This window comes from Chlorocebus sabaeus, chromosome 5 (assembly GCF_047675955.1).
Source record: "Chlorocebus sabaeus isolate Y175 chromosome 5, mChlSab1.0.hap1, whole genome shotgun sequence".
NCBI lineage: Eukaryota > Metazoa > Chordata > Mammalia > Primates > Cercopithecidae > Chlorocebus > Chlorocebus sabaeus.
The window spans coordinates 55,661,239-55,687,108 of NC_132908.1; the positions used below are offsets into that span (position 1 = coordinate 55,661,239).

The 25,870-nt window shown below is 42.9% G+C and overlaps 1 protein-coding gene across 7 annotated transcripts in view; it reads right to left on the minus strand.

Moving 5' to 3' along the window:
* The window catches only part of CNOT1 (CCR4-NOT transcription complex subunit 1), a 108,157-nt gene that overhangs the window by 61,599 nt on the left and 20,688 nt on the right, over positions 1-25,870 (minus strand). For 6 of the 7 annotated variants that reach the window (XM_007993536.3, XM_038008393.2, XM_007993537.3 and 3 more), the window contains exons 2-10: positions 19,140-19,415; positions 7,256-7,363; positions 5,929-6,027; positions 5,503-5,571; positions 5,359-5,413; positions 4,408-4,611; positions 3,347-3,515; positions 1,052-1,178; positions 792-902 (exon numbers count right to left, since the gene is read on the minus strand). In XM_007993536.3, the coding sequence (XP_007991727.1) occupies positions 792-902; positions 1,052-1,178; positions 3,347-3,515; positions 4,408-4,611; positions 5,359-5,413; positions 5,503-5,571; positions 5,929-6,027; positions 7,256-7,363; positions 19,140-19,241 (1,044 nt within the window). In that variant the 5' untranslated portion in view covers positions 19,242-19,415. Of the gene's footprint in view, positions 1-791; positions 903-1,051; positions 1,179-3,346; positions 3,516-4,407; positions 4,612-5,358; positions 5,414-5,502; positions 5,572-5,928; positions 6,028-7,255; positions 7,364-19,139; positions 19,416-20,570; positions 20,686-25,870 lie in introns of all 7 variants that reach the window. The other variant, XM_038008391.2, reaches the window with a different exon arrangement.

Sequence of the window (25,870 nt, forward strand, 5' to 3'; positions counted from 1 at the left end):
GTCACGTGCAGTGGCTTATGTCTATAATCACAGCACTTTGGAAGGAGGGCGGATTGCCTGAGGTCAGGAGTTTGAGACCAGCCTGGCCAACATAATGAAACCCTGTCTCTACTAAAAATACAAAAAAAAAAAAAAAAAAAAAAAGCCAAGCATGGTGTCACATGCCTGTAGACCCAGCTACTTGGGAGGCTGAGGCAAGAGAAATGCTTGAACCCAGGAGGCAGAGGATGCAGTGAGCCATGATCATGCCACTGCACTTCAGCCTGGCCAACAGAGTGAGACTTCATCTAAAAAGAAAACAAAAACAAAAGTTCCATTCTAGGCCAGGCACAATGGCTCACGCTTGTAATCCCAACCCTTTGCTCCCAAAGGTGGGAGGATCACTAACTAGAGCCCAGGAGTTAAAGTCCAATATGGGCAACATAGCAAAAGCAAAAATAAATACAGTTCAATTCCTTTATGTCTTATTTAAGCTCTTCAATATTTCAATAGAGGTACTTTTTTTATTTTTCATTCAGTTTACAACCAAAGTAGAAGCGGCAAGATAAATGATTTTCGTTATTCTTATTCACCATAGACAAGAGTAACTTAGCAGTAGCACCCCAAGTTACAAGGTAACAACCCTAATGAAAAAATTTAAATTTGATTATCTACTGTCTCCAGTACACAATTAACTTGGACACTTTATTACTTTTTGAGTTAACAAAGGTGGAAAATTCTTAAAAATTTGCTTTCTTTGGACTATATCATCCAAATACCACAAATCAAAAACCATCATCACATATACTCACCAGTTCTTTAAGAACATCAATCAAGACTTCTACATTCCACGTGTGTGCCTGTGCTCCATCACTTTTATCTTTCCCATCACTCCAGATCCCACTGCCTGGAGCAGAAATACTCTGTAGAAGTAAAACTTGAATTAAACAAACCCAACTACTCCATATGTTCACTTCTGGTCGACAGAGCAATCAATCATATTGTAATTTAATAAAAAAATAAAGAGGACAGGACATTAACTCACTTGGTAAAATAGCTGAATTCAACACACCTGTAATGGAATGCCATCTGTTAATCCTGAATGAGTTCGAGCCATCATTCCCAAAACCCTTGCAACCTGGGCAGCTGTGACCTCCCGAACACCAAACTGCATGATTATATTGCGACATTCTTCAATACTGAAACAGAAATGTAACTTCAGAAAAATGCTACCAGGCTCAACATCAAGATTGAGAAATTCTGGCATTAAATGAACCTTGTTTGAAATCCTTAGTTTTACTAAATAAAACAGGCAGAGCAGTAAGTGTCATTTCTTGTTATATTTATATAGCTAGGAATGTAAAAACCATCTACTTCGGTAAGAAAATGGCAAAAGTCATTATTCTAAGTAACTAGGGAATGGAAAACCAAATATTGTATGTTCTCACTTGTTAGATGGGAGATAAGCTATGAGGATGCAAAGGCGTAAGAATGATATAATGCAGCGCGCTTCTGAATCCCCAGCCATGGACCATTATCAGTCTGTGGCCTATTAGGAACCATCCACACAGCAGGAAGTGAGCAAGTATTTCCACTTGGGCTCCACCTCTTGTGGAGTACAAGAGTACTGGAGTACAGTGGCACGATCTTGGCTCACTGCAACCTTCACTTCCCAAGTTTAAATCATCCTCCTGCCTCAGCCTCCCAAGTAGCTGGGATTACAAGCACGCACCACCACGCCTGGCTAATTTTTGTATTTTTAGTGGACACGGGGTTTCACCACGTTGGCCAGACTGATCTCAAACGCCTGGCCTCAAGTGATCCACCCGCCTCGGCCTCCCAAAGTGCCGGGATTACAGGCGTGAGCCACAATGCCCAGCCTGAAAATTTTTTTAAAGGCAAATAATTTTTAAAACTCAGTGTAAGAGCCGGATGTGGTGGCTCACGCCTGCAAACCCAGCACTTTGGGAGGCTGAAGCGGGCAGATCACGAGGTCAGACCAAGACCATCCTGGCTAACACAGTGAAACTCCATCGCTACTAAAAATACAAAAAATTATCTGGGCATGGTGGCACGCACCTGAAGTCCCAGCTGCTAGGGAGGCTGAGGCAGGAAAATCACTTGACCCCACGAGACGGAGGTTGCAGTGAGCTGAGATTGTGCCACTGCACTCCAGCCTGGGCAACAGAACAAGACTCCATCTCAAAAAAAAAAAAAAAAATCAGTGGAAGAAAATAAAGACTCATGAGTGATGCTCTCTTTCACAATGACAAAATTATCCTCAATCTTCTTTAAGATTTTAACATCCAAAGTGAGTTTGATTATTCTGATATGTAACAAAACCTTGAACATCCATCCTAACTTTTTTTTTTTTGAGATGAAGTCTCACCCTGTTGCCCAGGCTGGAGTGCAGTGGCACGATCTTGGCTCACTGCAATCTCCGCCTCCTGGGTTCAAGCGATTCTCCTGCCTCAGGCTCCTGAGTAGCTCGGATTATAGGCGCGTGCCACCATGCCCAGCTAATTTTCGTATTTTTAGTATAGACAGGATTTTTACCATGTTGGTCAGGCTGGTCTTGAACCCCGACCTCATGTGATCTGCCCACCTCGGCCTCCCTAAGTGCTGGGACTACAGGCATGAGCCACCGTGCCTGGTCTGCATCCTAACGTTTCACTATTCATCTTATTCAGTTTGATTAACAAAAGTTATATGCCAGTCACAAGTACAACACTCACCAATGCACTATTTCAAACTTAAGTGAGAATGTGGTTTGTCTGAGAGTTTTTAAAACATAAGGATTTTTAAGTCAAAGCAAAGCACATTAACGTCCTTAATAATTTGCTTTTAGAAAAATATTAATAATCCAGTATATCACAGTCTTAAGTGCTACTAACAATGCGAAATATCCTTTGATGCCCTAAGCAAGTGAGAAAAATACGCAAGAGACAGGGTATAAAAGAGGCAGAAAAGGAAGGAAGCCACAGATGAAGGCAGAATGAAGAAATTAGAGGGGTGGGGGTGAGAGAGGAGAAAATTAGTCACATTAAGTGTAAAGCGATACAAGTTCCATAAACACTAACTTGCTTCAATGCTCTTTTCCTTCCAAAAGCTAAAATATCCCTATCGTGGCAACTAGCCTAGAAACCACTGACTCCTAATTTTGAGAAACTGGAGAGGGGAAGGAGATAAACATTTAACACCCAGCATGTTTACAGCTGTCACACATACTAGTTTGTGGAAGATTAAAATTTAGAAGCATGCCTCTTGAGAGGAAAAGATGATTAAAGAATTTTAGAGACATTTTTTAAACAATTACATCATGTTTCGCACAAGAATAATCAGAAACTTAACATGTTTTACTACCAACCTTGCACAAAAGCCATAGCCTACTTCTTGCATGAAATCAGCCAAAGAGCTCTCCATCATGGTTTTAGCTACCCCTCCGGAATCAGGCAGGATCCTGTCCATTAGAATGTCCCGTTTTTCAGGGTATAAAAGTGGTGCGAGCACCACGGGACAGCGTTCTTGGGGAAAATCTGAGGGAAGAAAAAGGTTACAACTGCTATATTAATTAAAAACAAGCAATCCTCTTTTGCTCTATCCAAAATCCCCTCAAACCCAATTCTCTCACAAGTTCATATCAAAGGCAAGCTTATTTCATTTTTTCCAGCCTACTAGCCCAAGTTATGACTTTAACATCAATTTCAAAATTTGAATACTTTTATATCACAAAAAATGCTCATCAGTGTACCTTTAACATTTGATATTGGGATTCCATCTATTGACCAACTCATACCCTAAATATTACTTTAAATTTTCACAACAGGGCTATCACTTCCCATGCAGAGAAAGCAAACAATTAGAATATCAGTCTATTTATTTCACTGGCAAGTGGAAAGTTTCCCACTAGTGAGAATGTTAATGTACATTAAACTATATAAACATTAGGAAGTAAATAAAAATAACCATGAGAATAGATGTTAATCCACTACCAGATTTGTTTTAAAAATCTTAATTAATCTTAATTAAGATTAATTTAATCTTTCTCAAACATGAAAGCTCAGAGGCAACAAAATAACTAGAATTTATCTTAACTTTACAATGCCAATATCCAAGGAGGTGAAGTGAGCATATCAAAAGTGACCAATTTTTTAAGCTAAAAACAGCATGTAAGGCTAGGCATGGTGTCATGCTCTCCTGAGCTTCCCAAAGTGCTGGGATTACTGGCCTGAGCCACTGTGCCCAGTTGATGTTGTCTCTTTTTTAAAAAGAGAAAGAAAGAGGGGGAGGGGGAGAAGGGAGGGGAAGGGGAGACGGAGAGGGGAGAAGAGAAGAGAGAGAGGAGAGAAAAGAGAAAAAAATGCTTTTGTGATGTGTCTGTGGTCATCCAAGAAAACCATCCACTGTAGGCTACAAAGACTCCCTTACCTCTGCGCAGCGTCTTAAGAAAAGCGTCTATCTGTTCTTGTCCAACTCCAAAGGCTCCCTTCTGCCCAAAGAGGAGATGGGAGAGGAGGAGGTGTAGGACCTCTATTGCTATATCTTGGAAGCCACCTTCTTGATTTCCACTGACGTCTGCGTCAATGTAAGAACGCAGAAGATCTGGAAGCTTCTGTTTGATAAACTGGGCAGCTAGAAGTCAGATAAACCAAAAAACACAAGTTATTTTTGCACCACAATGGGTTAAAAAGTCACATACCATCAAAATGCAGATAATCACCCTTCTCATTCACCAGCTCACCCATCTCTCTAATGCTTTCTCTAGCTGACAAGTATAAAGAAAGTAATGGCCAGGGACCAGCTCTGGTGAGGGGAAAATGGGAGAGTTGTTGATAGGCATAGTTTTGTTTGGCAAGATAACGTTCTAGAGATGTTATACAACCTAAATACAATTATCATTATGAAACTTTACACTTAATTATGAGGGGGCCGGGTGCGGTGGCTCACACCTGTAATCCCAGCACTTTGGAAGGCCGAGGTGGGCAGATCACAAGGTCAGGAGATCGAGACCACCCTGGCTAACATAGTGAAACCCCGTCTCCACTAAAAAATACCAAAAAATTAGCTGGGCATAGTGGCAGGAGCCTGTAGTCCTAGCTACTCAGGAGACTGAGGCAGAAGAATGGCGTGAACCTAGGAGGCGGAACTTCCAGTGAGCCGAGATCACGCCACTACACTGCAGCCTGGGTGACAGAGAGAACGAGACTCCGTCTCAAAAAAAAAATTCTGTTATGAGGTAACATTTATATTACATGTTTTTTACCATAGAGAGAAATTAATTTCAGATTATCTTAGTAAGTCTAAACCACAGAGCCTCATGATTAAAAACCCATGTATTTTAAAGTCTCACTTCATGATATTTTTGGAAAAGTAACTCACCGAAACCTCTAAGATCTGAGCTAGAAGAATTCAACAGGGCAAGGCCAAAAATTACCTGAAACAAGAAGGGTTAGATTAACCAAAGAGTCAAATGGCTGTTTTTAATTCTAATTCTGTCTACGTCTCTTTTCTTAAATCACTCACCTCTTGTACTTTGCTTAATTTGAGCACTTTACTCAGCTGGGCAAATAAGTGGGGTGCAGGTTTTAAACTCTGAAACAAACCAAATTTTAGTTTAAAATAAGAACTTGTTTTTTCAAAAAAATTTTAACAATCTATCTGTTTGCTCAAGGATGGCACTACATAGGAGTTGCTTAATTCTGTAGTGTTGCTAGAAACATCACACTATGTCCTAAAACTATGACAAACTTAAGCCTTCACATGATCCGGTTTTAGTAAGATTCTATTTATTATTAAATGAACTGTCTTAATTTTGTTACAAAGCTATGAAAGACATCCCAAAATAACAACCTGAAATTTTTATATTAAGACATCACATTATCAGATCAAGGCTTAGGGCCTTTTTAGAAAGCCTGAGATCACATTCTTAAAGATAATAGTAATACCAACCTTCTGATAGTGCAATGGATTATCAATGGCATAGGACAGCGTCGAGATAAAATTTGGCTTTGTAATCAGCAACGCACACTCCTGAATCAGAAACTGAGTCTTTAAAAATAAAAAATGACTTTCATTAGCACTAAACGTCATCTAAGAACAAACAGAAGCTGAGGTACTCAGAACACTAAACTGTGATCTAACACTATATACTGTTATATCTTATCAAAATCAGCTCTTTAAAAATCTTGCCAGGCGCAGTGGTTGATGCCCATAATCCCAGCGCTTTGAGAAGCTAAAGCAGGTGGATCACCTGAGGCCAGGAATTCAAGACCTGCCTGGCCAACATGGTAAAACTCTGTCTCTACTAAAAATACAAAAATTAGCCAGGCGTGGTGCCAGGCACCTATAATCTCAGTTACTTGGGAGGCTGAGGCAGGAGAATTGCTTGAATCCAAGAGGCAGAGGTTGCAGTGAGCCATGATTGTGCCACCACACTCCAGCCTGGGTGACGAGAGACTCTGTCTCAACAACACCCAAGGTAAAAGGAACCAGGAAATAATAAAAAAATAAAAATAAGGCCAGGCACGGTGGCTCAAGCCTGTAATCCCAGCACTTTGGGAGGCCGAGACGGGTGGATCACGAGGTCAGGAGATCAAGACCATCCTGGCTAACACGGTGATACCCCATCTCTACTAAAAAAAATACAAAAAAACTAGCCGGGCAAGGTGACGGCGCCTGTAGTCCCAGCAACTCGGGAGTCTGAGGCAGGAGAATGGCGTGAACCCGGGAGGCGGAGCTTGCAATGAGCTGAGATCCGGCCACTGCACTCCAACCCGGGCGACAGAGCGAGACTCCGTCTCAAAAAAAAAAAAAAAAAGTTATAAAAATAGAGGTTTTTTAAAAAACTCATTACACTACTCAAAGTCTATTATCAGCAAAACTTCCAGAAAAGAAGAGCTCATTGATAAGATTACTGTAAGAAACAGTATAATGACAAACTCTTGCTAGATGGGAAATAAAGCTACAGATTCAATCCAGGACATGAGATCCCCTCTGCCTTACTACCTTTTCAGGCAGGGAACCCCCACATTCCTGCTTCCTTCAGGCAAGTCTGATCCGTACCTCTCGAAATCTGAACTAGGTAGCTGCTATAGTCTACAGGCAGGCAGAAGAAGGGACGCACAGAAAAAAAAGGAAAAATCTAACACCTTTTCACCCTCCAGCTACAATTACTTCTGGATGCTATTTTGTATGTGTCATATGCTACATACACTATGCCCAAAATTCATTTAACAATTACAGCTAAGTGGACATGAACTTTGTAAGCCCCAAATACCTGATGGAAATCTTTGCCACTGCTTTTACCATCGCCACTGAAATCCACATGCGAAAATAGGCAGCGTAATAAATGCCTGTCTGCCTCAGGACCGTGCCGATTCACAATCTAAAATGACCAAAAATAGTATGTTTAAGAGAGGATTTAAAAGTTTCAAAAAAGAAAATCAACCTCCAAGGCAAAATTCCAATTTACATTAATTACTCATTTTTGAAGTTAAAGGAATTATTGATGGAAGTGCCCATAAGTTATAATTAATTTTTTTTTTAGAGAGGGTCCATATTGCCCAGACTGATATCGAATTCCTGGACTCACAGCATCTCCTTGCCTCACCCTTCTGAGTAGCTAGGATCACAGGCATACACCACTGCTTCCACCTGTAATTCAATATTTTTAAAATGTTTCCTGTGCCGGGCGCAGTGGCTCATGCCTGTAATCCCAGCACTTTGGGAGGCCAAGGCAGGTGGGTTACCTGAGGTCAGGCATTCAAGACCAGCCTGGTCAACATGGGGAAACCCCGCCTCTAGTAAATACACAAAAATTAGCCAAGCATGGTGGTGGGTGCCTGTAATCCCAGTTACTTGCAAGGCTGAGGCAGGAGAATCACTTGAACCCGGGAGGCAGAGGTTGCAGCGAGCCGAGATCATGCCATTGTAGTCTAGCCTGGCCAACAAGAGTGAAACTTCATCTCAAGAAAAAAGTTTCCTATAGTCAGTCACTGGCAGGAAGAAGAGTAGAAAAACTACGGTAATTTTACCATGCAACTCTGTACTTTGCTCAACATCTACACCAAAAACACCAAGTAGCATTGATCAAATGTGTTAACAAAGATTTTTTTTTAAGGCAACAATTTTACATAACTCAAATTCTCTCTGCTAACACAACTATAACGCTACACAGCACAGCCTTAAATGAAGCTGCCACCAGATCAGACTTCAGTGATTTAGATGCTGCCCTAGAGCTCAATTAGTTTTCTGCTCTTCCTCAAATTTATCCATGTTTGTTGGTATTTGTTATTCTCTCTAAATGAAAAACTCCAGATAGCTATCATGGTTTGTTCTTTCACTTCATTTAGGTTTCTACTCTAAAGCCACCTTATCAGTGAGGTCTTATTACCATTCCTAAAATAGCAATATGACCTGCCCCAGCATCACTCCTTATTCTGCTTTATTTCTCCATAGCAATTACTACTACCTGCTAATTTATTGAAATTTTCTGTAGCTGTGTTCACTTCTGCACATCTAGTCTAGAAAAGACTTGAGCACAGTATATGTGCAGAGTAATCATGTTTACTAAGAGCCACATACTACCTACACGCTGGGCTACATATTGCACTGAGCTTTCCTGGCTTAATCTTCAACAACTGCTAACATTTACCACCTCTATCCCCACGGATAAGGGGTTGACACAGTTAAAACAGACTCTTTGAGCCGAAAATCCAAGACTATGAGCTGAAGAATCTGGATTTATAGTCCAACTTCAAAGGCTATGATCTTCCCATTATATCACGATAACAACATGAAAGCTGGCTAACTAAGTTCTTAGCTTATTTCAGTTTCCCGTCTCCTCATTCAGAAAATATGGAAGTTAAGAAAGACCATCTCTACCAAAAAAAATAGCTAGGCATGGTGATGTACACCTATAATTTCCAGCTACTTGAGAGGCTGAGGTACAAGAATCGCTTGAACCCGGGAGGCAGAGGTTGCAGTAAGCAGAGACTGCGCCACTGCATTCCAGCCTGGATGAGGGAGTGAAACTCTGTCTCCAAAAAAAAAAAAAGAGAATAGAGGCCGGGCGCAGTGGCTTACACCCATAATCCAAACACCTTGGGAGGCTGAGGCTGGAGGATCACATGAATCCAGGAATTCAAGGTTACAGTGAGCTATGACGGTGCCACTGTGCTCCCACCTTGGGGGACAAAGCAGTACCCTGTCTCAATAAAAAATAAAACAAAAGGACAGGCAAAGTGGCTCATACCCATAATCCCAGCACTTTGGGAGGCCGAGGCGGGCAGATCACAAGGTCAAGAGACCGAGATCATCCTGGGTAACACAGTGAAACCCCGTCTCTACTAAAAAATACAAAAAAATTAGCCAGGTGTGATGGCAGGCACCTGTAGTCCTAGCTACCAGGGAGGTTGAGGTGGGAGAATGGCTTGAACCCAGGAGGCAGAGCTTGCAGTGAGCCCAGATCGTGCCACTGCACACTCCAGGCTGGGCAACACAGCGAGACTCCATCTCAAAACAAACGAAAGAAAGAAAGAAAGAAAGAAAGAAAGAAAGAAAGAAAGAAAGAAAGAAAGAAAGAAAGAAAGAAAGAGAGAGAGAGAGAAAGAGAGAGAGAGAAAGAGAGAAAGAGAGAAAGAAAGAAAGAAAGAAAGAGAGAGAAAGAGAGAGAGAGAGAGAGAAAGAGAGAAAGAGAGAGAGAAAGAAAGAAAGAAAGAAAGAAAGAAAGAAAGAAAGAAAGAAAGAAAGAAAGAAAGAAAGAAAGAAAGAGAATTAACTACGATCCAATTAACCAGATCTCTCACCCTTGAAAAAATACGATAATCTGGTTCAACCTACATTTGTTGAGTATATGCTACACACTATTCTAGCTGTAAACATAGCAGCAGAGGAGACTAATAGGTTCCAAATTCTCACTAAGCCAATTTTTGTGGGAGAAGTACAGACAAAAAATTTCTGACATTATCTGTTACAAAAAGAAAATAAAACAGAGCTTGCTAATATTGATGCAGGGGGTTATCTCAGAGACCTTCTAAGGTGAGACCTGTGAGCTGAAACAACCACAGATACGGGTGAAGAAAAAACAATCCAGGGAGAAGCAAAAACCTAGAGTGCAAAAGCACAGAAACAGAAAAGAACTCTGAAGATCAGAAAAAAGTTCAGAGGGAATCAGGGGGCCAGATCATTGTTAATGAATACACTGACTTGTCTGAGACTGTGTTATCAACCTAAAAAATAGAAGGCACATTTCATCACACTGTCAATGGCCAAAGAATAAAAAAGTTTCAAGTTTTTGCTTCACTAGGATCAGCAAAGATTTACTAAAATCCCATTATCCTTACATTTGTTTCTTGCTTAATTTTTTTCCCATGCGGATTATACAATAAAAACCTGGAGGCCGGGCACGGTGGCTCAAGCCTGTAATCCCAGCACTTTGGGAGGCCGAGACGGGTGGATCAAGAGGTTAGGAGATCGAGACCATCCTGGCTAATATGGTGAAACCCCATCTCTACTAAAAAATACAAAAAACTAGCCGGGCGAGGTGGCGGGCGCCTGTAGTCCCAGCTACTCGGGAGGCTGAGGCAGGAGAATGGCGTAAACCCGGGAGTCAGAGCTTGCAGTGAGCTGAGATCCGGCCACTGCACTCCAGCCTGGGCAACAGAGCGAGACTCCACCTCAAAAAAAAAAAAAAAAAAAAAAACCTGGAATGAATATTTTTAAGAGGCAGAATATGTTTTCAAAGTTAACTACACACCGGGCACAGTGGCTCACGCCTGTAATCCCAGCACTTTGTGGGGCCAAGGTGGGTGGATCACCTGAGGTCGAGTTCGAGACCAGCCTGACCAACATGGTGAAACCCCATCTCTACTAAAAATACAAAAATTAGCCGGACGTGGTGGCGTGCTCTCCTAATCCCAGCTACTCAGGAGGCTGCGGTTGGAGAATCGCTTGAACCGAGGAGCTGGAGTTTGCAGTAAGCCGAGATCGCGCCATTGCACTCCAGCTTGGGCAACAAGAGCGAAACCCGTCTCAAAAAAAAAGTTAACTATGGAGATACTCCATTATTTGTGTGGCACATATGTTTGATACACTCTAAGTCTTAATCCTCCCTCATGTGTCTTCTTTAGGTCAAATAGTGTCTACCATTCAATATGTTTTTTTCAACCATTCCATATAATTTTCTAAATCTCTGACATCATAGACTTATTTGCTAATATCCCTCTTAATATGTGGCTCCTAGATCACAATGTTTTACTACAGTCATAAATCGAAACATTATAGAAATACTGCAAAAAGCCTTTGATATACTTAATTTTTCATACAGCCTAAGATTTTGCTACCAGATTGTAAGGTGTTTAATACAGTTTTTTAATTATTTTACTAGTCTCCCCTTACCAACTGGTAGAATGGTTTCTATTTTAAGCAAAAATGTGTAGGGCTTAATTTCAGAGGATAAATATAATCTTACTTTAACATCTTTGTAACATAAGATTTTGTTTGTAAAATACCACTTTAGTTTTAGAAGAAACAGTTGCTCCTGGTGAGGAGCAGACAGCATGGCAGCGTAGAAAAAAACATTCCATTCACAGCCATAAAATGTCTGTCTTTAATTACTGCAACACAGACTTTAAAAAAAAAAAAATCTTCCCTATTAACATGGTATTAAAAAGACTGAGTGGCTGTAAAAGCAAGTATTAAATTTAAAAGTATTATATAAACAAGCTGGGTGTGGTGGAGCACACCTATAGTCCTAACTACTGGGGGAGGGTGAGGCAGGATGATCACTTGAGGCCAGGAGCTGGAGGTTGCAGTGTGCCATGAATGCGCCCGTAAACAGCCACTGCATTCCAGGCTGGTAAAGACACCAAGACTCCATCTCCCTAAAACAAACAAACAAAGTAGTCCAGAGAGGTCCTTCTTACCACCTCTAATAAAGGGCCAAATTCAGATTTCTCTTTGAAACTGATAAATTCAGAAATTAAAATGTTTAGGACCGATAAATGCCCCAAAACATACAATTATCCTCTGTTCAAGTGATGAATCTGTAGCACCAATAAACCATGAAAGAAAAAAGTTCTCCATTTAGAGACCCACATCAACCCACAAAAATTGCAGAATGGTCAAAAGCATAGAGCTGAGGGAAGAATCAAGATATCATTTTAATATCTGTGATTAACCACCTAGTCAAAGGAGTGTGCTGGAAAAGCAGAATGCAGAAGAGGAAGCAGCAACCATTACCAAACCTGAAAACAGAAAGGGGAGACACTACCCCCAACATACTCCTCACCCTCAAGCATGCCCAAGATTGTTGATGTGAATAAATAATTGGGACAATTCAAAAATAAAAACACGAAGAATCAGCATGGAACCTATTTTAAGAAACTGTAAAACAAACAGCTAAAACAAAACACAGGTTAAGAATATACATTTTGGGCCGGGCACGGTGGCTCACGCCTGTAATCCCAGCACTTTGGGAGGCCGAGGCGGGCAGATCACGAGGTTGGGAAATCGAGACCATCCTGGCTAACACAGTGAAACCCCATCTCTACTAAAAATATAAAAAATTAGCCAGGCATGGTGGCGGCCACCTGTAGTCCCAGCTGCTCGGGAGGCTGAGGCAGGAGAATGGAGTGAACTTGGGAAGTGGAGGTTGCAGTAAGCCATGATCGCGCCACTGCACTCCAGTCTGGGCAACAGAGCGAGACTCCGTATAAAAAAAAAAAAAAAAAACAGTACATTTCGGCCAGTCACGGTGGCTGACGCCTGTAATCCCAACACTTTGAGAGGCTGAGGAGGGTACATTAATGCACCTAGTGATTAATAATATAGAGTCTAGGCTGTGCATGGTGGCTCACGACTGTAATCCCAGCACTTTGCCCAAGGTGGGTGGATCACCTGAGGTCAGGAGTTCAAAACTAGCCTGGCCAACATGATGAAACCTAGTCTCTACTCAAAATACAAAAACTGGCTGGGTGCAGTGGCTCACACCTGTAATCCCAGCACTTTGGGAGGCCACGGCAGGCAGATCACCTGAGGTCAGGAGTTCAAGACCAGCCTGACCAACATGGAGAAACCTCGTCTCTACTAAAAATACAATATTAGCTGGGCATAGTGGCACATGCCTGTAATCACAGCTACTTGGGAGGCTGAGGCAGGAGAATCGCTTGAACCTGGGAGGTAGAAGTTGCGGTGAGCAGAGATCGTGCCATTGTACTTACTCCAGCCTGGGCAACAAGAGCAAAACTCCATCTCAAGGAAAAAAAAAAAAAAAGTTAGCCAGGCATGGTAGCACACGCCTGTAGTCCTAGCTACTCAGAAGGCTGAAGCAGAAGAACTGCTTTAGCCCAGGAGTTTCAGGAGATTATGATCTTGCCACTGCATTCCAACCTAGGCAACAGAGTGAGACTCTGTCTCAAAACATAAATGAGGAAAAGTTAAATTAAACAAATGTTGATAGCAGCCATATTCACAGTAGCCAAAGAAAGTAGAAACAAAACTAAATATCCATCAACTGATGATATGGATATACAAAATATGAAATACCTATATAGTGGAATATTATTTAGCCATAAAAAGGAATGAAGTACTGATACATGCTACAATACAGATGAATATTACTTGAAAACATTAAATGAAAAAAGGCAAGGAGGGGCATGGTGGCTCACGCCTGTAACCCCAGCACTTTGGGAGGCCAAAGCGGGCGGATCACCTGAGGTTGGGAGTTCAAGACCAGTCTGATCGACATGGAAAAACCCCATCTCTACTAAAAATACAAAATTAGCTGGGCGTGGTGGCGCATGCCTGTAATCTCAGCAACTCTGGAGGCTGAGGCAGGAGAATCGCTTGAACCCAGGAGGCGGAGGTTGCAGTGAGTGGAGATCACGCCATTGCATTCCAGCCTGGGCAACAAGAGTGAAACTCTCATCTCAAACCAAAATCAAAAAAACAAAAAAAAAAAAGCAGACACAGAAGGCCACATATAGTAAGATTCCATTTACATGAAATGTTCAGAACATGCAAATCCATCAAGGCAGAAATAGAATAGTGGTCACTAAGGACTAAACGGAGGAGGAAAATAATAATGAGTGCAAATTAACCCAGGTATTTCTTTCTGAGGTAATGAAAATGTTCTGAAATTAGATAGTGGTTATGGTTGCACAACTTTGTGAATCTAAAAAACTACCAAATTATGTATTTTAAAAGGGTGAATCTGGCCAGGCGTGGTGGCTCATGTCTTTAATCCCAGCGCTTTGGGAGGCCGAGGCGGGTGGATCACATGAGGCCAGAAGTTTGAGACCAACCTGGTCTACACAGTGAAACCCCATCTCTACTACAAACAAAAATAAGCCGATGTGGTGGTGCACGCCTGTAATCCCAGCTACTGCGGAGGGAGAGACTTGGAAATCACTTGAACCCGGGGGCGGAGATTGCAGTCAGTGGAGATTATACCACTGCACTCCAGCCTGGGAAACAGATCAATACTGTCTCATTTAAAAAAAAAAAAAAAAAAAAAGAGGCCGGGCATGGTGGTTCACGCCTGTAATCCCAGCACTCTGGGAGGCCAAGGTGGGTGGATCACCTCAGGTCAGGAGTTTGAAACCAGCCTGGCCAACATGGTGAAACCCCATCTCTACTAAAAACACACAAAAAATTAGCCAGGCATTGTGGTGGATGCCTGTAATTCCAGCTACTCGGGAAGTTGAGGCAGGAAAATGTCTTGAACCCAGGAGGTGAAGGTTGCAGTGAGCCAAGATCGCACCATTGCACTCCAGCCTGGGAAGCAATAGTGAAACTCCATCTCAAAAAAAAAGAAAAGAAAAAGAAAAAGAAAAAAAAAAGCTGGGCACAGTGGCTCACGTCTATAATCCCAGCACTTTGGGAGGCTGAGGCAGGTGGATCACAAGGTAAGGAGTTCAAGACCAGCCTGGCCAAGATGGTGAAAACCCCATCTGTACTAAAAATACAAAAAAATTACTTGGGCATGGTGGTGGGTGCCTGTAATCTCACTACTCGGGAGGCTGAGGCGGAGAATTGCTTTAACCCGGGAGGCGGAGGTTGCAGTGAGCGGAGATCGCACCACTGCACTCTAGCCTGGGAGACAGAGCAAGACTCCGTCAAAAACAAAAAAAAAAAAAGGATTTTTACAACCTGTGGATATTTCAATTTTTTAAAATGTGAAAAATAAAGGAACCAATAAAGAAAAAAAAGAGGAACCAGACCAAAACAAGTCCGATCACATTTTATAATCTGTTTTAGAGATGCAAGTCACAGCATTTTATTCAAGTTCATCTGTTTCATTCAATAATCTACCATATTGTTCCCTGCACCACTATTACTGTCATTATTTCTCTTCGGAAATGACCAGGTTTTTAAAAATCTGGCTTGAATTTCCATAATGCCTAACTCTATGATCAAAAATATTTTTCCACCTCAAAAAAAAAAAAAAAAAAAAAAGAAAACTTCATCTCAAAAAAAAAAAAAAAAAAAAAATCCTTACCAAAAAGCAACCCCTTAATCACAAGACAGATAGAGGGAAAGATTAAAATATATTTGCAGAAATTTATCTTCCCTAGAAATAATTCATAGTCCACAACCTCTCAGAGTTGTGCTTTACTTGGGGACTTTATTTTGGGGAGGGGGTTCTCATAAATGTTTGCTTAATAAAAATAACCTGCCCCACTGTATCATGGAAGGGAAATGAGGACTAGTCCCCAGAGAACAAGCAGGCCGTCCTCCAGGGAAGGGGTCCTAATGGCTCCTAGGGGTGACAGAGTCAGTGATCCTGCCTCTCCAACCACTCACCAGTAATAAAGTATAACCAGGTGAACGGGAGAGGCCGTAACTAGCCAGATAACCCACGGGCCAGAATCTCTAAAACAGGAATGCTTTTGTGTTTGAGTAAGAAAGAGGTGGAAAGAGATACTTTTGAAGAAAGTTACGGAGAATAGAAAAGGATGAAAAGCATAAAGGTTTTTCACCACGGAATTCATAGAAAGGTATCAAAGGCAGTCTTGTGCTTTTCTTTTGAGATGAAGGTACCCCAAATGGGTTGTGCAATTTTCACATAAAAACTGGAATGATACTGAACAAGTGAAATTGAAATCAGTTTCCCTCCTTTGTTCAATGAACACTGATAGAGCACCTGTGTGCAAGGCAGTGGGACAAGTGCTGAAGGGAAAAGTAAAGCTGTCTAAGATGTGGCCCTTAGCTGAAGGAGCAATCTAGCAGTGCCATCAGACCCCTGCACACTACAGAGCATGGTGTCAGGGGCCAAGTGGAGGGAAGGACCACTTCCGGCTGAGGCATCCGGGATGGCACTCTGCAGTCCTTCCCTCTAGGTTCTCAGCATGTGCTCCATGCCTGTGTGACCGCTCAGCTTGCCATGTTCTGGGAACTTGCTCATCTTCTTTATCTCTCTCTATAGCATGAGAAATGTAAGTTTGAAAGGATAAAAATCCTACCTCACAGGTACCTAATAAAAGTGTGTGGAATTGATGTACGGTGGAAGTGTCACTTTATCTTGTTCCAGCAAGGTAGAAAAATAATTGGGAAAAGAGAGGTAAATAGTGGTGGTGAGGGCAAAGTGTTCTCATCAGAAGGTGGAGGCAAAGGTATACATACTAAAAAGTCCATTTACGGCTGGGCGCGGTGGCTCACACCTGTAATCCAGCACTTTGGAAGGCCGAGGCAGGTGGATCACGAGGTCAGATTGAGATCATCCTGGCTAACACGGTGAAACCCCGTCTCTACTAAAAATACAAAAAAATTAGCCGGGCATGGTGGCAGGCACCTGTAGTCCCAGCTACTTGGGAGGCTGAGGCAGGAGAATGGCGTGAACCCAGGAGGCGGAGCTTGAAGTGAGCCGAGATCACACCACTGCACTCCAGCCTGGTTGACAAAGCGAGACTCCGTCTCAAAAAAAAAAAGAAAGTCAATTTAACATGTGACTTACCCCAGAGGACACAAGGGTCCTGATAGTCAAGAACCACAAGAAGGTAACTGGAAGTCCTCTTGCCAAATAGGACTGAACAGCTAAAATCTTTTTCTATTTCTTTTTTAACAACTGGTCTATTCAAGCTCAACCAGGGCATTTAAAAAGAAAAAGATAAAAAAAAGGACTAACTAGTTTAAATAGCTTTGAAGGACAATTTCTAGAAAGTACAAAGATTGGCCGGGCACGATGGCTCATGCCTGTAATCACAGCACTTTGGGAGGACGAGGCGGGCAAATGGCCTGAGGTCAGGAGTTCGAGACCAGTGTGGCCAACATGGTGAAACTCCCTCTCTACTAAAAATACAAAAAATTAGCTGAGTGTGGTGGTGGAAGCCTGTAATCCCAGCTACTCGGCAGGGTGAAATAGGAAGATTGCTCAAACCCAGGAGAACGAGGCTGCAGTGAGCACCACTGTACTCCAGCCTGAGCGACAGAGTAAAACTCTGTCTCAAAAAAAAAAAAAAATAGAAAGATCACTGGATAAACACTTCACCACCCTCCCCAACACACAAAAAATGTTGAGAATAAATGTAAAAGCGTAAAGAAAACTTTCAGCTATCTTGAGGTTCGTTTTTGGCACTTTGATCTGTAAGCAATCAAACATGGAGAAACGCTATCTCAAAGAGGAAAGTCTGTAGGAACCATACAAGGACTCTCCCACATGACTCAGCAGGCAAACCAATACCTACTGTACGGGAGGGTGTGATGGTGGCCCACCAAGTACTGAGTAAAGGAGCCCAGGGGCCCAAGGTTCTGATAAAGGATACTCCAAGGCCAAAAGACAACCTATGTGAAGCAGTCCAGCCCCAGGACTGTGATCAGCAAGGGGAAGGGTCTGGCTGGACAGAAGTAGGTGGCAGCTGCATTGCTGGCTTCCAACTTCACTATCATGAAAAACCCAGACATGAAGTTGGTTGGGGACCATCCCCAACCCTGTTTAAGAAAAGCCTGGGAGCCAGGCGCAAGAGCTCATGCCTATAATCCCAGCACCTTGGGAGGCCAAGGCGGGCAGATCACCTGAGGTCAGGAGTTTCAGATCAGCCTGGCCAACATGGTGACACCCTGTCTCTACTAAAAATATAAAAATCTGCCGGGCATGGTGGCTCACACCTGTAATCCTAGCACTTTGGGAGGCCAAGGCAGGCAGATCACCTGAGGTCAGGACCAGCCTAGCCAACATGGTGAAAACTCATCTCTACTAAAATACAAAAATTAGCCAGGCATGATGGTGCATGCCCATAATCCCAGCTACTCGGAAGGTTAAGACAGAAGAATCGCTTGAACTTGGGAGATGGTGGCTGCAGTGAGCTAAGATTGCACCACTGCACTCCTGGGAAGCTGAGCAAGACTCCGTCTCAAAAAAAAAAAAAAAAAAAATTAGCTGGGTGTGGTGGCGGGTGCCTGTAGTCCCAGCTACTCAGGAGGCTGAGGCATGAGAATCGCTTGAACCCAGGAGAAGGAGGTTGCAGTAAGCCGAGATCACTTCGCTGCACTCCAGCCTGAGCAACAGAGCTCAGGCTCCTCTGGGAGGCGGAGGTCGCGGTAAGCCGAAATTGCGCCACTGCACACTAGCCTGGGCGACTCTATCTCAAAAAAAAAAGTAAAGAAAGGAAAACCCTAGCTAGCAGGTTTCTCTGGGCCCTGAGCACCAGCCCAAAGACAGGTCAGACCTATTTTATAATTTCCATGGAAAATAAAAAGCTGTGAAAAATCTTTTTTAAAAAAAAGATTGGGCTGGGCGTGGTGGCTCACGCCTGTAATCCCAGAATGAGGCCGAGGCGGATCACTTGAGGTTGGGAGTTCGAGACCAGACTGACCAACATGGTGAAACCCCGTCTCTACTAAAAATACAGCCAGGCGTGGTGGCACATGCCTGTAATCCCAGCTACTCGGGAGGCTGAGGCAGGAGAACTGCTTGAAGCCGGGAGGCAGAGGATGCAGTAAGCCAAGATCATGCCACTGCACTCCAGCTTGGGTGACAGAGTAAGACTGTCTCCAACAAAAAAAAAAAAGACTGGGCTAAGAGCTGTTTTACAGATGATGACAGAAAATAAGGGGCAAAAGTTTGTTACCTTTCATGCAACATGACCACATAAATGTGTGGTTTTCTTTCCACTGTCTATTCATTCCTTCAATGGCATTTGTTTTCTGGCTAGTTTACTTACATGCTGTATTTCCTGCTGGCTGGCTCGGTAATTTTTCTTGGTTAAATTGTCCACCAGGTAGCTGATTTGAGACAAGGCCAGCGAGAGCGAGTCAAGATTCATTGCTGGTTGGGGCGGAAGCAGGCGGCCGAGCCCGGCGCAAAATCACCATTATTCCCCTTTAGTCACCTCAGAGGCAGGTTAATGCTTTCTTTGTAATTAGGCTATATCTGGTATCTGTATAATATCTTCAGTTCTTCTTTACCAAGAGTCTTACTCTGTTCTGAAACATGGCACCTGTTTAAAAAAAAACACACACACACAAATCCAGATTTTTAAATTAAAGGAAAAAGGCTGGTCCAAGTGCAGTGATGTTTACAACTAACTGATCACAACTAGTTGCAGATTTCTTTGTTCCTTGCCACTCCCACTGCTTCACTCGACTAGCCATAAAAAAAATAATAATTAGAAGAGAATAGGGTTAAACTACCATCATCTCTGTGTTAGTACCTAAAATGTTACTAAGGACTTTAAAAAGACAATAAAGTAGCTCAACCACTGTTGATAAGAGATGCCAAGTTTCTCAATTAGGCAGGGCAGGTATAAAAATAAAATACGTGGCTGGGTGTGGTGGCTCATGTCTGTAATCCCAGCACTTTGCGAGGCCAAAGCAGACAGATCACAAGGGCAGGAGTTCGAGACTAGCCCGGCCAACATGGTGAAACCCGTCTCTCCTAAAAATACAAAAATTAGCCAGGTATGGTGGCGCATGCCTGTAATCCCAGCTACCCAGGAGGCTGAGGCAGGATTGCTTGAACCTGGGAGGCGGAGGGTGCAGTCAGCTGAGATTGTGCCATTGCACTTCAGCTTTGGGCGAGAGCAAGACTCCATTTGGGGGGAAAAAAATATGCCTGTAATCCCAGCACTTTGGCAGGCCAAGGTGTGTGGATTGCCTGAGATCAGGAGTTCGTGACCAGTCTGGCCAACATGGTGAAACCCCGTCTCTACTAAGAATACAAAAAAATTTGGCCAGGCATGGTGGTGTGTGCCTGTAATCCCAGCTACTCAAGAGGCTGAGGCAGGGGAATTGCTTGAACCAGGGAGGTGGAGATTGCGGTGAGCCAAGATTATGCCACTGCACTCCAGCCTGGGTGAGAGAGCAGGACTCCGTCTCAAAAAAAGAAAATACTCAACCAAAGAGTTTCACTTTAGTAAGACAACTTGTAACACTTAAAATTTCTATTTTACCTATTTCAAAATAATTTCTACTATACCCTTTGGAAGCAGCAAGTGGAAACTTACTTGAAACTAAGGTTTGTGGAAAGAACATTCACCTCTCATTTTCAGACTCTCTTTCCATGGTATCTGCGACCTATTTATAAGACACTATGTATTCACTTTATTCTTTACGTTACTGCTTCAGAATCAGGTAGTTTGGTCTTATACTTATACCTTAGGTATTTGAATGGCTGTACAAGTAATGACTCCAGAAGCCAAACTGCGTCCTGCATTGTTGAAACTGTTCACTGGGAGAATTCAGAAAGGGAAGCCCAAAGTAGCAGTACAGCTAAAATGACAGGATGATTATCAGTTTAACTCCAGCCATCTACTGAATGAGAACTATTCTCTATAAAAAGACAAATGTGGCTGTGCAGTGGCTCACGCCAAAGTGTTTTAATCCCAACACTCTGGGAGGTTGAGGTGGGAGGTGGAAGGATTGCTTGAAGCCAGGAGTTTGAGAAAAGCCTGAAGAACATAGTGAGAGCACATCTCTATTTGTTGTTGTTTGAGACAGAGTTTCGCTCTTGTTGCCGAGGGTGGAGTTCAATGGCGCGGTCTCAGCTCATTGCAACCTCGGCCTCCTGGGTTCAACTGATCCTCCTGTCTCAGCCTCCCGAGTAGCTGGAATCACAGGCAACAGCCACCATGCCCAGCTAATTTTGTGTATTTTTAGTAAAGAAGGGGTTTCACCATGTTGGCCAGGCTGGTCTTGAACTCCTGACCTCAGGCGATCCATCTGCTTCGGCCTTCCAAAACGCTGGGACTACAGGCATGAGCCATGGAGCCCGCATCCCAGCTAGTTTTTGTATTTTTAGTAGAGACAGGGTTTCGCCATGATGTCCAGGCTGGTCTTTAACTCCTGACCTCGTGATCCGCCCTCCTTGGCCTCCCAAAGTGCTGGGATTACAGGTGTGAGCCACCGTGCCCAGCTACAACACCCATTTTCTAAGGAATTCACCAAGAACCACTGAAACACAAAAATCTCTGAAGGAAAGGAGCTGAGCTTATCCACAGCTTTGTGTTCTGAAGTCCACTTGCAGTTTCATTACGATCAAAACTCACCATGTAAGATGCAGTAAACTCAGGAAGATTAAAGCCCCTTTAAGAGGCCATTTAAAACCTTTATCTCTAACAGTTTCTTAATGTATAAAGGTTACATAGTTTTATCAAGACAAAGCAAAGGTAACAGTTTAATGTATAAAGGCTACATAGTTTTATCTAGAAAAATCAAGGGTTCTACATATGCTACTGCTCCATACCCACCTAAAACAAACAAACAAACAAAAAGGCCTGTGCACTGTGGCTAACACCTGTAATCCCAGCACTTTGGGAGGCTGAGGCAAGAGGATCACTTGAGCCCAGGAGTTTGAGACCAGCCTGCGCAACATGGCGAGACCCTGTCTATTTAAAAAAAAAAAAAAAAAAAGTGAAATACTTTTAACAATAAAAAGATGATGGATACACTTATTTTGTTCCTAATACGGCATTTCACTAGTCTCTCTAGTCTATTCTGATGATTTTGGCCTCACAATATTGGAGTCCTTGAACTTTTCCTCTCTAGATTAACTTTCTTAGTAATCTACTTCAGTCGTTTTTTTTTTTTTTTTTTTTTTTTTTTTTAAAGACCATTTCGCTCCTGTTGCCCTGGCTGGAGTGAAACGGCACAATCTCAGCTTTCGCTCTTGCCCAGGCTGGAGTGCAATGGCGCAATCTCAGCTCACTGCAACCTCCACCTCCCGGGTAGCTGGGATTACTGGCATGCGCCACCACGACTGGCTAATTGTGGTGTTTTTTTTTTTTTTTTTTTTTTTTTTTTGGTAGAGACGGGGTTTCTCCATGATGGTCAGGCTGGTCTCGAACTCCCAACCTCAGGTGATCCGCCCGTCTCGGCCTCCCAAAGTGTTAGGATTATAGGCGTGAGCCACCTCATCTGGCCTGCTGCAGTCTTATGGCTTAAAAAATCATCTATAGGCCTGGTGTGGTGGCGCAAGCCTATAATCCCAGCTACTCGGGAGGCTGAGACAGGAGAACTGTCTGAACCTGGGAGGCGGAGGTTGCAGTGAGCCGAGATCATGCCACCGCACTCCAGCCTGGTCAACAGAGCAAGACTCTGTCTAAAAAAAAAAAAAAAAAAAAAAAAATCTATAAATTAGCCAGATGTCATGGTGCACATCTATAATCCCCGCTACCCAGGAGGTTGAGGCAGGAGAATCACTTAAACCTAGGAGGTGGAGGCTGTAGTGAGCCGAGATTGTGCCACTGCACTCCAGCCTGGGCAACACAGCGAGACTCTGTCTCAAAAAATAAAAGAATACATTAAAAAAAATTTTTTAAGAAAAAATCATCTATATCTATAACTCAAAAGTTCTATCTTCAGCCCAGACCTCTCTGATAGTGTCCAAATTTGTATAATATAATCTCTACTTCACATCTCAAACATATCGTGTTCAAAAAAAAGCTCCTTGTCTTTCCCCCCCTTAATGATGTCACTCCCTGCAAAGCACTCTCCATCTCAGTTGGTGCTAATTTCACCCTTAAACTTACTCAGGTCAAAATCTTAAGAGTCCTCCTACTCCCTTATAGCCAATCTGACAGGAAATTCTTTTGGCTCTGCCTATTAAATATAACCAGAATCCAACCATTGCTCACAATATCCAAGCTATGATAAAGACCATCAATCTCTCACCTGGATTACTATGATAGCCCTCTAACTTGGTCTCCCTGCTACACTTGCTTCCTATGGTCTATTCTCAACACAGTGTCCTGAGAAAAATAATTTTCAAACAAAAAACTCAAAATCGGCCAGGCGCGGTGGCTCACGCTTGTGATCCCAGCACTTTGGAAGGCTGAGGCAGGCAGATCACGAGGTCAGGAGATCAAGACCATCCTAGCTAACACGTTGAAACTCCCGTCTCTATTAAAAATACAAAAAATTAGCCGGGCATGGTGGCGGGTGCCTGTAGTCCCAGCTACTTGGGAGGTTGAGGCAGAATGGTGTGAACCTGGGAAGTGGAGTTTGCAGTGAGCCAAGAGAGCGCCACTGCACTCCAGCCTGGGCGACAGAGTGAAACTCTGTCTCAAAAAAAAAAAAAAAAAACTCAAAACCCAAGCATGGTGGCTCACACTTGCAGTCCTAGCTACTTGTGATGCTGAGGCAGGACTGCTTGAACGCAGGAGTTCAACACTGCAGTTAGCTATGATCACACCACGTGCATTCCAGCCTGGGATAACATACCTAGACCCTACCTCTACAATTTAAAAGTGTATGTGTGTGTGTCTAGAACTCAGATGTGTCACCCTGTCCTCAAAACCCTCCAATGACTCAAAGAATGGAAAGAAGCCGAAGTCTTTAAAATGTCCAATGAATAAAACAGTGGTTAGGTTAAGGGACCTAACCACTGGTACTCCTCTGGCTTCCTCTTATACTCTTCTTCCCCTACTCAGTTCTGTCTGGCCACAGTGGCCTCCTTGTTGCTTCTCAGGTACACTCTCAACTTAATGCCTCTGTACCAAACTGATACGTCAGTCTGGAATGCCCTTCTCATGGATGGCAATATGGCTAACTACCTCTCTTTAAGTCTTTACTCAAACATCACCTTCTCAGTGAAGACCACTCTGACTATCCTATGCAAAATTGTAATCCCCACACCCCTGCCCCATGCATTTTTCCACATATCAACTAACATGTATCATATTTATATTTTTCTTGTGTCCTCATATTAGGATATAAATTACATAACAACGATAGTAATTATTTACTCTGCACCAATTTATTATACATACTTCATGTCCCATAGTAAGAACTCACTAAATATTTGTTCAATGAATAAGATATAAATTGAAGCTTAGGATTTTGTAACCTGTATTTTAACTCTACCAAAAAAACACGAAAATCCACTGAAATACTGCTAGTCATATACAACAATTACATGAGAATAGACAATAAGTGATTTAGCCTTAGTAGCATATACTACTACAAAGGTGTAAACAGCCTTCCAATAAACCTCTAGCATTATGTGTATACAGAGTTAGGTCACATGTCATTATTTATAGGCCATTTTTAAATACTGTAACAAAAAGCTATAGTCACTTTCCAACAAGTTCATCACAAAAATATTTATTTAGAGAGTTAATTATTTTAAGATCATTAAAATTGAGATTCCAAGATATTCATTCACTATAAGGGATTTGTAGTGCAGGATCATTCTATTTGTGCACTATTGGCTCTTTACATGCCAGGGACTCAGATAGTTTTAATGATTAAGTTCATATCCAGGCCAAAGCCTTAAAAAAAACACTCCAAAAGGCCGGGCGTGGTGGCTCATGCCTGTAATCCCAGCACTTTGGAAGTCCAAGGAGGGCGGATGACCTGAGGTCAGGAGTTGGAGACCAGCCTGACTAACATGGAGAAACCGCATCTCTGCTTAAAAAAAAAAACACAAAATTAGCCACGCGTGGTGGCGTATGCCTGTAATCCCAGCATCCCAGCTACTTGGGAGGCTGCGGCAGAAGAATCGCTTGAACTCGGGAGGTGGAGGTTGCGGTGGGCCGAGATCGCGCCATTGCACACCAGCCTGGGCAACAAGAGCGAAACTCCATCTCAAAAAAACACCACCGGCCGGGCGCGGTGGCTCAAGCCTGTAATCCCAGCACTTTGGGAGGCCGAGATGGGTGGATCACGAGGTCAGGAGATCGAGACCATCCTGGCTAACACGGTGAAACCCCGTCTCTAGTGAAAAATACAAAAAATTAGCCGGGCGAAGTGGCGGGTGCCTGTAGTCCCAGCTACTCGGGAGGCTGAGGCAGGAGAATGGCGTGAACCCGGGAGGCGGAGCTTGCAGTGAGCTGAGATCCGGCCACTGCACTCCAGCCTGGGTGACAGAGCCAGACTCCGTCTCAAAAAAAAAAAAAAACACCACCACCACCACTCCAAAAATGGCTACCATTTCAACAAATCTCCCAATCTTCATCATTAAAAACACATATTGCTGGGTGTGGTGGCTCACACCTATAATCCCAGCACTTTGGGAGGCTGAGGCGGGTGGATCACCTGAGGTCAGGAGTTCGAGACCAGCCTGGCCAACATGGTGAAACCCCATCTCCACTAAAAATACAAAAATTGGCCCAGTGTGGTGGTGCCCACCTGTAATCCCAGCTACTCAGGAGGCTGAGGCAGGAGAATAGCTTGAACGAACCCGGGAGGCGGAGGCTAAAGTGAGCCGAGATCATACCACCACTGTACTCCAGCCTAGGTAACAAAGCAAGACTCTGTCTCAAAAAAAATAAAATAAAATAAAAACACATATATACATCCTTCCAAAACTCCAGAGGACTTGTCATTATCATGCCACTGATATTTCAACATGGGAAACAACTATAATTCTAAGGAAAATAAGGTAACAGCAGCAATAGTACAATAAAAATGCTAAATCCTTTCCAAGCAATAAATTATCTATTTTTCTTTTGAGACA